Source organism: Loxodonta africana, chromosome 4 (assembly GCF_030014295.1).
Source record: "Loxodonta africana isolate mLoxAfr1 chromosome 4, mLoxAfr1.hap2, whole genome shotgun sequence".
Classification (NCBI taxonomy): Eukaryota; Metazoa; Chordata; class Mammalia; order Proboscidea; family Elephantidae; genus Loxodonta; species Loxodonta africana.
Window position 1 is genome coordinate 126,692,507 of NC_087345.1, and position 16,245 is coordinate 126,708,751.

Sequence of the window (16,245 nt, forward strand, 5' to 3'; positions counted from 1 at the left end):
TGGATCCACAATCAACAGCCATGGAAGCAGCAGTCAAGAAATCAAAAGACGCTTTGCTTTGGGTAAATCTGCTGCAAAGGACCTCTTTAAAGTGTTGAAGAGCAAAGATGTCACCTTGAAGACTAAGGTGCGCCTGACCCAAGCCATGGTATTTTCAATTGCATCATATGCATGTGAAAGCTGGACGATGAATAAGGAAGACCAAAGAATTGATGCCTTGGCATTGTGGTGTTGGCGAAGAATATTGGATATACCATGGACTGCCAGAAGAAACAGATCTGTCTTGGAAGAATTACAACCAGAATGCTCCTTAGAAGCAAGGATGGCAAGATTGCATCTTACATACTTTGGACATGTTGTCAGCAGGGATCAGTCCCTGGAGAAGGACATCATGCTTGGTAAAGTACAGGGTCAGCAGAAAAGAGGAAGACCCTCAATGAGGTGGATTGACACAGTGGCTGCAACAGGCTCAAGCATAACGATTGTAAGGTTGGCACAGGACCAGGCAGTGTACTGTTGTACATAGGATCGCTGTGAATCAGAACCGACTCCAGGGCACCTAACAACAACATAGCATTTACAAGGAGCCCTGGTGGCACAGTGGTTAAGTGCTCGGCTGCTAACCGAAAAGATCGGCAGTTCAAACCTACCAGCCACTCTGCAGGAGAAGCATGTGGCAGTCTGCTTCTGTAAAGATTACAGCAATGGAAACCCTATGGGGCAGTTTTACTCTGTCCTATAGGGTCCCTATCAGTTGGAATTGACTGGATGGCAAAGGACAGAGTGTATAATGCACTCGGAAGGAAAGATGTGGGTAATTTAGTTATTATAAAAAAAATATTAAATGCAGTGTCTATATACCAGGTGCTATGAACATTCTTAGGAGAAAGCTTCTAAATATAGCCTCATGGTGGCCAAGGGAGGGTTTTCAAATCCTGGAGGAAATGCCAGAGTGAATTTGAAAAGATGGGCTGGAGTTAGTTTGCATTAGTAGGAATGGGGTTGTGTGTGGCGGGCGTGCATAAAAGCAGGCGTGCATAACAGAACTGGGAAGCAAGAACACTCCAAGTAGAGAAAATACTGTTATGAAGGTTCAGAGATATAAGGTTGTATAATACATTTGGAATAGTTTGGAATGAGTGGATCAAAGTTGGGGGGAGGGGTGGTCTTCAGTGTCTCCATCTGTAAAAGGAGTCATTTTAATCCCTAACATTTGACTTCTAGTGTGAGGGAAGAACGTGAAAGAGAATACTTGATTTTAATTGATATGAATATGCTAGTGAAGCATGGGATGATTAGGCTCAATTTTTGCTTGAACTTGAAAGTATGTCTAACTTAGTTATTTGTTCATTTATCAAAGGTTTATCAGGCACCTGTTGGGTGCTAGGTATCCAGAAATTTGTTGACTCAACAGCAATGGGTTTTTTTTGGATAATTTGATACTACTTTTTAATGTGTATTTTAAATGCTATTAACCATGTTCTGCTTACTAAATCACCTCATTCTACAAAGTATCAATTCCAGAAAAGCAACGAGTGACGGCTCTCACATGAAAGGGAATTTTCAGCCTGATGAGGGCAGCACATGGGAGAGAATATAAGAACATAGCACTTGCTAAGGAGCAAGGAGATGGATTGACGCAGTGGCTGCAAAGATGAGCTCAAGCACAGCAATGACTGTGAGGATGGTGCAGGACTGGGCAGTGTTTTGTTCTGTTGTACACAGGGTGGCTATGGGTTAGAACCAACTCAATGGCACCTAACAACAAGAACAAGGAGCGAGCATTGTTCTAAGAACTTTATGTAAACTCATTTCATCCTCACAAAAACTTATTTTAACCATAAGACACTCTTTGGGCAGTGGTCTTCATGTTTATTTTACCAGTTACTAATTATTGTTTTTTAATCATTACACTACCACAAGGAATAACAAAGATAGCCACAGAGATCTTGAGAAGTGGAGGAGTGGTCACAGAGAAGAGAGGGGAAGGTGGTGGGAGTAACAGTTTTGCACTGGATGGAAGCTTTTCAGGCTGCCAAAGGAATTTTCATGAGTCAAAAGGCAGAATCATCACCAGCTCCTCCAACGAGGGGATGTAGCAGTAAGCTGAAGGGTCTCTTTAAGCTACATCTACTTATGTTTATCCAGCTCATGAATATTAATAGCTTCCTAAAGGTAGGCTTGAAACAGTGCCTACTTAGGCCATTCCAAGTGTAGTTGAAAAAATAAAGTCCTAGAAACCAAAGAGTAAGCAGATGCACAGTTTATCATTTCGCCTTCATGAGGTCAGCAGACATCTGTAACCCACTTTCCATAAAGAAGCCAGTGGAGGTAGGATGATGGTTACTGTTTGGAACCTTTGAAAGGAGAAGTACCACTTGTCTTTATAGCCTTTCTCACACACTCAGTGGAGGGCCTGAAAAACATCAATTTCAAGGGCAGTGCTACTGTATTCTATGAGTTGGAGATGAACAAGGCCTCTCCTGATGCCTCTTGATTCGTGGGAACACATTTTAACGGTTTTGAAAACTTCAGTGCTCTGTTTCTTCATGTGATGTCCCAAGTACTTTTTCCTACAGGGGGAAAAGAGAAACAGATTCTTAAAATTCCAAGTTTGATTCACTGTTCAAGTGAAAACATATGCCTGTTAACTCTGCTTTCTTATCCCAGGCATGACCCACGGCTTCAAGACTGTGTTAAGGTTGGGGGAGGGTTTGGAAAGGTGACTGGCATTATTGGTATGCCTGCAAGGAAAATATCAGCTAAGAACTTATGTTACACATCCAGGGCTAATAGGCTGCATCTTTTCTTGAAGATGGGAAAAAGCTTTGATGCTGTATTTAAAATTCATAAAAGTAGGTCCTGAAAGGTTGATGACTATGGAGATTGCAAATGTCTTTTCTTTCACAGGGCTGTAGGTTGCAGGACTGCAGGATAACTCTGTGGGAACAGTACTCCAGGGTGAGGAAAAGGGCCAAGGAATAAATTAAAATCCTGTTTTGAAAAAAAAGAATCTCCGGGTTAGCATGTTTTGTAGATGGAGTAACTATTCATCCATCTGATTCATTCATTCATTATTCTACATATGGTGGCTGAACATCTCTGAAGTATATAAAAGTAATGGGACCTATGGGAGATCAAAAAAGGCATATAATATATGATCTGCCCTCACAAATTTGCAGTTTAGTTGGGAAGATTAGATGCACTCATATGAAACAGGTAATACGGAGACCATTAGGAACCCTGAGCTCCTGGAAACCTTGTACACAGGAATGGTTTTCCCTCCTTCCACACCACTAAAAGGACACTCCAGAGGGCCACCAAGATGCCTGGGCCCAATCAGAATCCCGGAGGCTTGCCATCCAGTATCTACTTTCTTCACTATTCAAGGAGACTGAACACAGTTGCCAATCCACATCTCCTTCAGATTTTCATAGCTCATATCTATTCATAAATGTTCTTTTATCAACAGCCTTTATTTTATTTATTTTTTAAACCTTTTCTCTGTCACTTTGGAAAGATTAGCCCTTTCTTTTGGATTCTTTTTCCTCCTTCTCCAAATTTCCAGTTACGTGCTCCAAACTAAACCTAACTGTGCCCAAGTGTTAAGATTAGGGTTTATGATGACTGGAAAAGTAAAGTAATAAATTTTGAACTGCAGCTACAGATGATAAAGAACTTGTGTCATGAAATTCTAAAGCCTTTGAAAAAATTCCCTTCATTATTTTTACCAAAGAAGTCCATCTGTTTTCTCTAATTGGTACTGCTTTTCTCTCTAGGAGCCAAATAAAAAGAAAAATAAATAAAAACATTTGTATTCATTTCTTCCCTCTTTTTATCTGACTGCTAGAATTAGAGCCACAATTTTTATAACAGATTTCTTGGAATATAAATAACACACCATAAATCTTGCCCTTTTCAGGCATACAAATCCTATGTACGATTCAGACTTGTGTAAGTATGACCTCTACCTGAAGGAAGGATAGATAGAACTGAAATAACGTCAACAAATCTATCCTCTCCTTGGAATGAGTTAAGGAAGCTTGAATTTAGAATACTTAAAAGAGTATGCATTGTTCAGATCAGCCTCTTAATTTCTATGATGTCCAGTGCAAAAGTGGAAAGTAGAAACAAGCCTAGGTAAGCTCAATGAGCAGCCACTGAAGACCACTGTAGACATCTTAGCCCCTCAGGCAAGGTCAGCCGCACTTTGCTTCTAGCAGACAAGAGACTAAGCCTATTTGGAGGCCCCAGGGTCACTCAAAACTTCTGCTGACCCCTGGATGAACCCAGTGGAAAGAGTCAGGCAAGGGTCATGTGGGGCGAAGACGTGTCCTCCTAGGAACAGCTTGAACAGACAATGCCCTGGGCCTATTGAGGTTTAAAGCTCTGGGGTAGAACATTTTGACAACGTCGGCCTTATGTAGCCACTGGAACATGGCAGTTTTAAGGAGATCTCGAGGAACGGAAATAAAGAAAGGGCAGGGGTGCAGGGGTGAAGGTGTCTGTTTTGCCCAATAAACCAAAAAAATCAAACCCGTTGCCATTGAGTCGATTCCGACTCATAGTGACCCTATAGAACAGAGTAGAACTGCCCCATATGGTTTCCAAGGAGCACCTGGTGGATTCGAACTGCTGACCTTTATCAGCAGCCATAGTTCTCAACCACTACACCACCAGAGTTTCTGATACCAGTAATTAAAAATACGTGAAAATTTAACTGCTTCCTTTTTAGTTTGTATCAAACTGTCCTGGTCAAATGACTGGGTCAAAGCAGCAATGACAGAATGCCATGAACCCTGAATTCCTACATGAGGATTACCCTACACACCCTGTCAGCATTTGAGAGTATGAAGAAGGAACTGTCTGCCTCCCCTTGTCTCATGGCCAGAATTCTGTAGCCTGCAAAATCTGTGCAAACAGAAATTATATCTATCTAAACATTTTATATCTCAGCACCTTCTCATTTCCTGTTATATCTAACCAACCCTTCTGCCCCATACACATACCCCACGTACCCTTTGGGAGCTCAGTAGTAAATATTTGTTGATGATAATCACTAAAAATATGTTCCCATCAATGGGATATATCTCTTGCCACTCAAGGTCCTAACCCCATGAGAACTGTTACACAGATGCGTTCCCTTAAAAAAAATTTTTTTCCCATCCCATCTCCCTCTGAGTTCTGGGAAGATTAATTTTTAAATAGGATACACTTACCCATCCACCGTGCTGCTGGACCCAGGGTGAGAAGTTCTCTTTCAAGTACTTGGTTCCAAAGCCCAGCATCCTGTTCATGGGGTGGTTGTCGATGATGGTGAGCTTGGCAGCAACGTCGATTGCAAGGGCAGCCTTAAAGCCCTTAGCTTTGACCTCTGATTCTCCCCTTGTGTCCACACCCCTGAGAAACTGGTCTGTGATGATCTTGAAGAGAGAGTAGGGCAGTCTGGAGTCCTGGAAAATGCTCATCAAAGCCTTGTCTTTCCTCATCTGTGTGCAAGAGGACAAGCATTCAGTAGAGCAGCTGGGCCTAGAAACATACATGGAAGGCCACTTTCTAGCTCAACAGTGGGCCACTAGAGCACCAGGTGGAAACACCCTGTATTCTAGTCTGAACCATGGTACCAAAGGCACATAACTGGACTGCGCATGTATCTGCTGTTGGAAAGATGGTCTTCCTCTGTGTCTCCCATCTGAGCCACCTAAGCAGAGGTCTTGAGCCCAGAACATTCTCTGATAAGGAGACAGAAATGGGTTTCTCTCTCACTTCCAGTTCCTTCTTCTTATCAGAGGAGACTTTCCCCCCTGTTCCGGGTTCACAGTAACTTTTTCTGCCTCTTGCTCATACACGGGCACCAGATGGTACCTGGCCAAGCCCACTTCTGTATCTGTTCCTTGTGTGTTTGCCTGTGGCACAAGAGGGATATGCACAGGCCACTTGTCCCGCACTGGCCATGAGGAGACCAGTGCCGAAAACTGAGGCTGACCTTGTTCTGTCTCTTCTTTATATGAGGAAAGCGTTACTTCACTGCCTGTGTGATTTGTGTTTTTTGTTGGTGACCTGAACTTTGGTAAGACACGTGCTGTGTTTACATTTCATGAGGATGTAGGTGATAAAATTGCACAGCCCATTCATTCAACTAATACTTGCTGAGCACTTACAATGGGCAGGTACTGTGTTAGGCAGAGGGGATATAAAGATGATTAAGACTCAGGCTCTGACTCGGGGGATTTAGTGGCAATTGCAGTACAGTGGTAAGTGCTTTGCTAGAGGGAGGGTAACAGGCAAAGGCAAGAGTCTGGAAGTCAGACCATCTTGGCTCAAACCCCTGCCCCACCTCTTACTAGCTGTGCAATCTTGGAGCAACTACTTAACCTTTTGGCCTCAGTTTTGTCATCTCTAAACTGGGAGGATAGAACCTATAAAACTAAACCAAGCCCACTGCAGTTGAATCAATTCCAACTCATAGCAACCCTATAGGACAGACAGGGTAGACTGCCCCATAGGGTTTCCAAGGCTGTAATCTTTATGGAAGCAAACTGCCACGTCATTTTCTTCTGGAGCAGCTGCTGGGTTCAAACCACTGACCTTTCAGTCAGTAGCTGAGCTCTTAACCATTCCACTACCAGGGCTCCTTGACAGAACCTAGACTATAGAGTAAAATACTTAGCATAGTGCCAGACATGAAGGAGGTGCTCATGTTAGTGTCAGTACTTTTTCAGAATGTTGTGGGAGCACAAAGGGGTCAGGGAAAGACTCCCTGAAGTGAATGTGCTCACTTCATGAAAAACCCAATCCCTTGATCCCTTTCCCATTATTCTACCCAATCGCCTTACCTCCCATCTCTCTCTTGAAACTGCTGCCTACTTTATGCATTTGAACTGCCACAACTTTTAAAAAATCAACACTGCCTCTGTTTCTTTTGAAAAAATCATGGCTTATGTAATTAAGGAGTACCTGAGTGGTGCAAATGGTTAAACACGCAACTGCTAATCAAAAGGTTGGAGGTTTGAGTTCACCCAGAGGCACTGGAAGAAAGGCCTGGGGATCTACTTCCAAAAAATCAGCCATCAAAAACCCTACAGAAAATGAAAAAGATCTATCCTCAACTTTCTGTGGAATGGTAAGAGGCCCCAAATAGCTAAAGCAATGTTGAAAGACAAGAACAAAGTAGGGGACTCACTGATTTTAAAACATACTATATATAGTAATCAAAACAGCTTGGTACTAAAATAACAATAGACACACAGACAGATGAAATAGAATTAAAAGTCCAGAAATAAATTCACACTTCTACAATCAACTGATTTTAGACAAGGGCTCTAAGTTCATTCGATGGGGAAAGAACAGCCTCTTCAGTAAACGGTGTTGGGAAAACTTGATTTCCACACACAGAAAAATGAAAATAGGATTCATGCCTCACACCATTCACAAAAACAAATTTAAAGTGGATTAAAGACTTAAATGTGAAAGCTAAAACCATAAAATTCTTACAAGAAAATGCAAGGGCAATGCTGGTTGGGCCTAGGTATTAAAAATGAATTATCTAATATAATAACAAAAGTACAACCAGCAAAAAATAAAATAAATAAACAGGACCTCATAAAAATTAAAAACTTCTATTCATCAAAAGACTTCACAAAAAAAGTGAAAAGACAAGCTACCGGCTGGGAGAATATCTTCAGAAACCATATATTCGTTAAGAATCTAATAACAAAAATATATATAAAACTTTGACAACTTAACAACAAAAATACAACCTAACCATAAAATGGGTAAAAGGCTTGAATAGACATTTCAACAGAGGACACTCGAATGGCCACCAAGCATGTGAAAAAATGCTCACCATCACTGCCAAAACCAAAAAACCAAACCCAGTGTTGTCGAGTCAATTCCGGCTCATAGCGACCCTATAGGACAGAGTAGAACTGCCCCATAGAGTTTCCGAGGAGTGCCTGGCGGATTCAAACTGCCAACACTTTGGTTAGAGGCCATAGCACTTAACCACTACGCCACCTGGGTTTCCTCACCAACACTAGCCAACCAAAAAACCAAACCCATTGCCGTCAAATCGATTCTGACACATAGCGACCCTGTAGGACAGAGCAGAACTTCCCCATAGGGTTTCCAAAGAGTGGCTGGTAGATTGGAACTGCCAACCTTTTGGTTAGCAGCTGAACGCTTAACCACTGTGCCACCAGGGCTCCCATTAGCCATCAGAGAGGCGCAAATCACAACAGTGAAATACTGTTTCACTCCCATACTTAAAAAGCAAACAAACAACAACAACAAAACAGAATAACAAATGTTGGCAAGACTGTAGGAAAATTGGAACCCTTATCCATTGCTGGTGGAATGCAAAGTGGTACAGCCTTTGTAGAAAACACTGCGGCATTTCTCAAAAAAAACTAAAAGAACTACCGCATGACCCAGCCAAGTATATATAGCCAAAAGACGTGAAAGCAGAGACTCAAACAGTGACTTGTATACCAGTGTTTATTGCAGCAATATTCACAACAGCCAAAAGGTGGAATCAACCTAAATGCCCATCAACAAATGAATGGAAAAACAAAATGTAGTACATACATACAATGAAATACTGCTCAGCCAGTAGAAGAAACGAAGTCTCGATACATGCTACCACATGGATGGAGCTTGAAGACATTATGCTGAGTGAAGTCACAAAAGGACAGATATTGTATGACCTAGCTCATATGAAAAGACAAGAAAAGGCAAATGTCTACAGACCAAAGTTTATTAGTGGTTACTAGGGGTGGGAGGAAGGGTAAAACGGGGTGGTGGTTGTTAACAGTGATGTAAAAATCCCATCGATTACGGGTAGGGCTGCACAGCCAATTATTGTAATTGCTGTTAATAAGTTGTACACCTATAAAAAGTTGAGCTGGCAAAGCTTGTGTGATAGGTATATTTACAACGAGAGCAATCAAAAAAAAAAAAAAAAAGAGTAGCTGCTGAGGCTGCTTCTTGTTGTTGTCGTTGTTAGGTGCCATCAAATCGGTTCCAACTAATAGCGACCCTATGCACAACAGCATGAAACACTGTCCGGTCCTGCGCCATCCTTACAATCGTTGTTATGCTTGGTCCCATTGTTGCAGCCACTGTGTCAATCCACCTTGTCGAGGGTCTTCCTCTTTTCCGCTGACCCTGTACTTTACCAAGCATGATGTCCTTCTCCAGGGACTGATCCCTGCTGACAACATGTCCAAAGTATGTAAGATGCAGTCTCGCTGTCCTTGCTTCTAAGGAGCATTCTGGTTATACTTCTTCGAAGATAGATCTGTTCGTTCTTTTGGCAGTCCATGGTATATTCAATATTCTTTGCCAACACCACGAGTCAAAGGCATCAATTATTTGGTCTTCCTTATTTATTTCCCAGCTTTCACATGCATATAATGCAATTGAAAATACCATGGCTTGGGTCAGAGGCACCTTAGCCTTCAAGGTGACATCTTTGCTCTTCAACGCTTTAAAGAGGTCCTTTGCAGCAGATTTACCCAATGCAATGCGTCTTTTTATTTCTTAGCTGCTGCTTCCATGGTGTTGATTGTGGATCCAAATAAAATGAAATCCTTGACAACTTCAATCTTTTCTCCATTTATCATGATGTTGTTTATTGGTCCAGTTGTGAGGATTTTTGTTTTCTTTTCTTTTTTTTTTTATGCTGAGGTGTAATCCATACTGAAGGCTGTAGTCTTTGATCTTCATCAGTAAGTGCTTCAAGTCCTCTTCACTTTGAGCAAGCAAGGTTGTGTCCTCTGCATAACGCAGGTTGTTAATCAGTCTTCCTCCAATCCTGATGCCCCATTCTTCTTCATATAGTCCAGCTTCTCAGATTATTAGCTCAGCATATGGATTGAATCCAAACCAAAATCCAAACCCAGTGCCGTCGGAGTTGATTCCAACTCATAGTGACCCTATAGGACAGAGTTGAACTGCCCCATAGAGCTTCTAAGGAGTGCTGGAGGATTCAAACTGCTGGCCCTTTGGTTAGCAGCCATAGCACTTAACCACTACGCCACCAGGGTTTCCACGGATTGAATAGGTATGGTGAAAGGATACAATTGTGACACACACCTTTCCTGACTTTAAACCAATCAGTATCCCCTTGTTGTATCTGAACAACTGCCTCTTGATCTATGTACAGATTCCTCATGAGCACAATTAGGTGTTCCGGAATTCCCATTCTTTGCAATGTTATCCATAATTCGTTATGATCCACACAGTCGAATGCCTTTGCATAGTCGATAAAACACAGGTAAACATCTTTCTGGGATCCTCTGCTTTCAGCCAGGATCCATCTGACATAATATAATGATATCCCTGGTTGCACATTCCCTGCTGAAACCAGCCTGAACTTCTGGCAGTTCCCTGTCGATATACCGCTGCAGCTACTTTTGAACGATCTTCAGCAAAATTTTGCTTGCATGTGATATTACTGACATTGTTCGATAATTTCCTCGTTTGGTTGGATCACCTTTCTTGGGAATAGGCATAAATATGGATCTCTTCCAGTCGGTTAGCCAGGAAGCTGTCTTCCATATTTCTTGGCATAGATAAGTAAGCACTTCCAGTACTGCATGCGTTTGTTGAAACATCTCAATTGATATTCCATCAATTCCTGGAGCCTTGTTTTTCACCAATATGCCTTCAGTGCAGTTTGGGCTTCCTCCTTCAGTACCACCGGTTCCTGATCATATGCCACCTCTTGAAGTGGTTGAACGTCAACTAATCCTTTTTGGTATAATGACTCTGTGTATCCCTTCCATCTTCTTTTGATGCTTCTTGCATCGTTTAATATTTTCCCCGTAGAATCCTCACCATTGCCACTCGAGGCTTGAATTTTTTCTTCAGTTCTTTCCGCTTGAGAAACACCAAGCGTTTTCTTCCCTTTGGTTTTCTATCTCCAGGTCTTTGCAAATGTCATTATAATACTTTGCTTTGTCTTCTTGAGCCGCCCTTTGAAATCTTCTGTTCAGTTCCTTTACTTCATCATTTCTTCCTTTTGGTTTAGCTGCTTGACATTCGAGAGCAAGTTTGAGTCTCCTCTGACATCTGTCTTGGTCTTTTCTTTCTTTTCAATGATCTCTTGCTTTCTTCATATATGATGTCCTTGATGTCATTACACAACTTGTCTGGTCTTCAGTCATTAGTGTTAGACGTGTCAAATCTATTCTTCAGATGGTCTTTAAATTCAGGCGGGATATACTCAAGGTCATATTTTGGTTCTCATGGACTTGTTCTGATTTTCTTCAGTTTCAGCCTGAACTTACATATGAGCAATTGATCGTCTATTCCATAGTCGGCTCCTGGCCTTGTTCTGACTGATGATATTGAACTTTTCTGTCATCTCTCTCCACAGATGTAGTCGATTTGATTCCTGTGTGTTTCATCTAGTGGGGTCTATGTGTATAGTAGTCATTTATGTTGTTGAAAAAGGTATTTGCAATAAAGAACTCATTGGTTTTGCAAAATTCTATCATTTGATCTCTGGTGTTTCTATCACCAAGGCCATATTTTCCAACTACTGATCCTTCTTGTTTCCAACTTTCACATTCCAATCACCAGTAATTATCAATGCATCCCAATTGCATGTTCGATCAATTTCAGACTGCAGAAGCTGATAAAAATCTTCAGTTTCTTCAACTTTGGCCTTAGTGGTTGGTGCGTAAATTTGAATAATAGTCGTATCTACTGGTCTTCCTTGTAGGCGTATGGATATTTTCCTATCACTCACAGCGTTGTACTTCAGGATAGATCTTGATATGTTCTTTTTGACGATGAATACAACACCATTCCTCTTCAACTTGTCATTCCCAGCGTAGTAGACTACATGATTGTCCAGTTCAAAATGGCCAATATCAGTCCCTTTCAGCTCACTAATGCCTAGGATATCGATATTTATGCGTTCCGTTTCATTTTTAACGATTCCTACTTTTCCTAGATTCATACTTTGTGCATTCTAGGTTCCCATTATTAATGGATGTTTGCAGCTGTTGCTACTTATTTTTAGTAGTGCCACATCGGCAAATGAAGGTCCCAAAAGCTTTACTCCATCCATGTCATTAAGGTCGACTCTACTTTGAGGAGGCAACTCTTCCCCAGTCATCTTTTGAGTGCCTTCCAACCTAGGGGGCTCATCTTTCAGCACTATATCAATGTTCCGCTGCTATTCATAAGGTTTTTGCTGGCTAATACTTTTCAGAAGTAGACTGCAGGGTCCTTCTTCATAGTCTGTCTTAGTCTGGAAGCTCAGCTGAAACCTGTCCTCCATGGGTGACCTTGCTGGTATCTGAATACTGGTGGCATAGCTTCCAGCATTATAACAACACTCAAGCCCCCACAGTACAACAAACTGACAGACACATGAGGCTGCTTATGTACAACCAAATACCTCATGGATTTGGAGGTTTAGGGTCATGGTTTCACAGGACATCCCAGTTAATTGGCCTAATAACGTGTTTAGTGCTTCTGTTCTACCTCCTAGTTCGTTGTGTAGTGCCTGGGGTCTTAAAAGCTTGCAATCAGCCATCCAAGGCACAACAATTGGTCTCTATTTTCCTGGAGCAATGGAGAAAAAAGGACAGCCAGGAATAGGAGGAATGTGTGGCTAATTGCTTCCACGAACAACTGCTTCTTTGCCATGAGACAAGAAGAACTGGATATTGCCCAGCTGCCATCACTAAACATTTTGATCAAAGATTCTATAGAAGAATCCTGAAAAATGTAGAACAGAATTTCAGAATCTTATGAACTCCAGACTTTCTGGAGTCATGGGGCCTGGATGAACTCCTGAGGTAATCTTTAAGGCTCATACCAGAAATATCCCCTGACATCTTCTTAAAACCAAACAATAGTTTAGCTTAACTGGTAAAAATGTCTGTCTTGAGCATTATGCTCTTTTAAGAACTATCTAGATGGGATCCAAGTGACAACAGTCACTCAAAAGATTAGATAGGGACCTTAGGGGGAAGTGAGTTTATGTTAATGGGGAGGAAGAACTCAGAAAAGGAGGGCGAGAATAGTTTCACAGCTTGAAGAACATAATCAGTGTCACTGAATTGTGTACATAGAAATGGTTGAATCTGTATATGTTTTGCTATATATATTCTCAATGACAGCAACAAGGTAAAATTAAAAAAAGAAAACCCTGTGGAGCACAGTTCTACTCTAACATACATGAGGTTGCCATGAGTTGGAACCTCATTTTTGGTTTTTTATGTCATTAAAGGTATATTGGGAAAAAAGATGTGGCAGTCTGCTTCCATAATGATTACAGCCTTGGAAACCCTAGGAGGCAGTTCTACTCTATCCTATAGGGTCACTATGAGTCAGAATCAACTTGACGATAATGGGTTTGGTTTGGGTAAAGGTATATATGTTACCCTTGTTTAAAATCATCCTTGCAATGTTTGTTAACATGATAGTTGCAGTGAGAAAACAGGAATTTCTTAGGGAGCAAGGGACTAAATGTTTATTTCAAAATCCTCTGCCCTTGAGGAATAATAAGCTAAGCAGATTTTCAATAAATACTGTCCCTAAAAGGGATAGCTAGAGGATGACTCAGATGCATTGAGATTTTGGTGGATGCTCAGTGTCTTTTATTTGAACCAAGCTCACCACCCAACTTCCATGGGACACAAGGGTCCGATCTGAATTGTAAATCTGAAACAGGAATGACCAATGGCCTCCACACCAAGAATGGACGCCTCCTGCTCATTTTCAGAGAATCAACTGAAAGAGGTAAGCTCAAAACCATAGCAGGCAGCTGGACCCCTGGGCAGAAAAGAAACACTTTCCACACAGCTTGCGTTCCCCTTTCCTTTTCCTCTCAGTTGCACAAGGCTCTTGGGAGTCCCAGGGCATGCAGGATGAGGCTGTGGGACTGCGCGTGCTCTCAGGGACAAGAGGCTTTGAGGTCACGCTGCAGCCATGGCCAGGCACCCTCTCCTCATGGTTACTTTCCATCCTGTGGAGAGACTCATACCACACATCACAGGTCAGGCCTGTGGTGCGTTCCTACCAGGGACGTTCATTGGGTAAATGCATAAAAGGAATAACATCTACATTTTCTATATAAATAAAAATGTAAATTATCACCCCATAACTTGAGAGGGTAACCAGTAGGGTGAGGTTTTTTAAAGTGGTGATTTGTGGGGTGAAATGGGAAGTAATCTCTCGAACCCTTAAGAACATCTAATCGATCCCTCTTAGCTCAGATACTCAAGTGCTGACTGGTTATTGGCATTTACTTGAAATTCTTCTAGTGACAGGGAGCTCATTCCTTCACAAGGCGGTCCTTGACACTGCTATAAAGTTCAGTTTTGCATTGAGGAGAAATCAATTGCTTTAGAACTACTGATTGATACTAATTTAGGAGAAACACTGTGTTGTTCTGAAAGCATGTATCGTGTTCTATTTCCTACTTCCTCTGCACCCCTCTCCAAATCCCACTTGTGGCCCCAAACATCTTATACCCTCCTTTCTTTTTTTTAGTCTAATGCCTCTGATTTTCTCAGCTGTTTCTCCTTCTGCACCATCTGCCATGGCCATCACCCTCCTGGTTACCACCGTCGGGGCACATGTCCGACAGAGATATATAGAGAGAAGCAACTGAACGTGCTGCCCTTGCGGTAGGATGACTGGCCAGTTAGTGCTGTTCCCCTCCCGCAGAAGTCCCACAGGGCCTGCCTTTCTCCCCGTGGATCCTAGAAAACACAAGGAAACGGGTCCACAGGCCAGCACCCAAATGACAGACCCTAGAAACGACCTGGGGGGGCAATGGTTGTTCAGTGGTAGAATTCTTTCCTCCTGTATGGGACAGCTAGGTTTGGCTTCCAGCCAACGCACCTGGTGCTTAGCCACCACTCATCTGTTAGTGGAGGCTTGTGTGTTGCTATGATCCTGAACATGTTTCAGCAGAACTTCCAAACCAAGATGGACTAGGAAGAAAGGCCTGGTAATCTCCTTAGCCAGTGAAAAACTATAAATCACACTGGTCCAATCTGCCACCGATCACAGGGATGGTGCCGGACTGGGTGGCATTTTGTACAATGTGCACGGGGTCGCCACATTGTTGGAGGCTGACTCCACAGCAGCTAACAACCACCACCACAACAGAGACTACGCAGTAGCCCATGGGTGCCAGCCAGGGTGGCCTGACTGAGAGCGCTCTGATCTCAACCACGGCACCACTTCTGGTCACAGTGAGGGCCTCCTCTCCAGCTCTTTACCTGACAGCAACCACCATTCCGCTCCTGATTGCAATGATGGGCCTCAACTTTTAAATGGCAGGAAATCCAAAAGTTCTCCAAGTAACCTGCCTCCTTGGCTGAGTTGCTAAGACAGACCGTGAGCAGGGAACAGTTCAGCAGCTACACCTTACCTGTTGACCTTGAGTCGATTTTGACTCATAGTGTCCCTGTAGGGCAGAACTCCCCCACACAATTTCCAAAGCTGTAAATCTTTACGGAAGCCGATTGCCACATTTTTCTCCTGTGCAGCCACTGGTGGGTTCGAACTTCCGACCTTTCAGTTAGGAGCCAGGCATCAATGACTCACCACCAGGGCTCTTTTTCAGCAACTAAAGGGGGAGAGTATTTCAGAAAGACACCAGCCTTTGAGCAACCGTGGGACACAGATATCCAGGCTGCAGGGCAAATGCAGGAGTCTGAACTTTACTGAGGATCACTTACATGGGGAACTAGACTAATAATGCTGCTCAGCAATTTTTAATGTACTGGTGTCTTTTCTTGCAAAAACAAAGTTACTTTTTTAGTTTCCAAAAATTCTAAGAAGGCCCCAGAAGATTTACTTATGTTTTCCAAAGTGATTCATTTTTGAGATACTGCCAGCATGAAGAATTTTGATTCCAAGGGAAATAAAATTTAGGACTAAGTGGAAACCAGAACTTTGAGAAGGAATAAGGTTGCAACCTGGAGTACAACTCTATCCTTGTGGACCGGTGGGTGGGCACAGAAAGAAATCACATTAGTTTAAGAAGCTTCATACCTCTCTTTCCAAATGATCCCCTGAATATTTCAGCAACTCAACAATTTTGTGTATTATTTGGTCTTCTCCATCTGTCAGGGGAAAATTCTGGTTATTTCTTTTAAGAGAGAGGAAAAAAAAAAACAACTTAAATTTTTCCAGTGGCAACACGTGTGGCCTGGTTAAGGCTGGAGGAGGAACGGTGCTTTCTAATTCTTGCCACATTATCTCTCACTT

General features: G+C 42.3%; 1 protein-coding gene across 1 annotated transcript in view; it reads right to left on the reverse strand.

Moving 5' to 3' along the window:
- Window positions 1–1,567: 1,567 nt before the first annotated feature.
- BCL2L14 (BCL2 like 14) overlaps window positions 1,568–16,245 on the reverse strand; it is a 34,239-nt gene continuing 19,561 nt past the window's right edge. The window contains exons 4-6 of the mRNA XM_003405336.3: window positions 16,030–16,100; window positions 5,220–5,489; window positions 1,568–2,573 (exon numbers count right to left, since the gene is read on the reverse strand). Of these exons, the coding sequence (XP_003405384.2) occupies window positions 2,532–2,573; window positions 5,220–5,489; window positions 16,030–16,100 (383 nt within the window). The 3' untranslated portion in view covers window positions 1,568–2,531. The remainder of the gene's footprint in view (window positions 2,574–5,219; window positions 5,490–16,029; window positions 16,101–16,245) is intronic.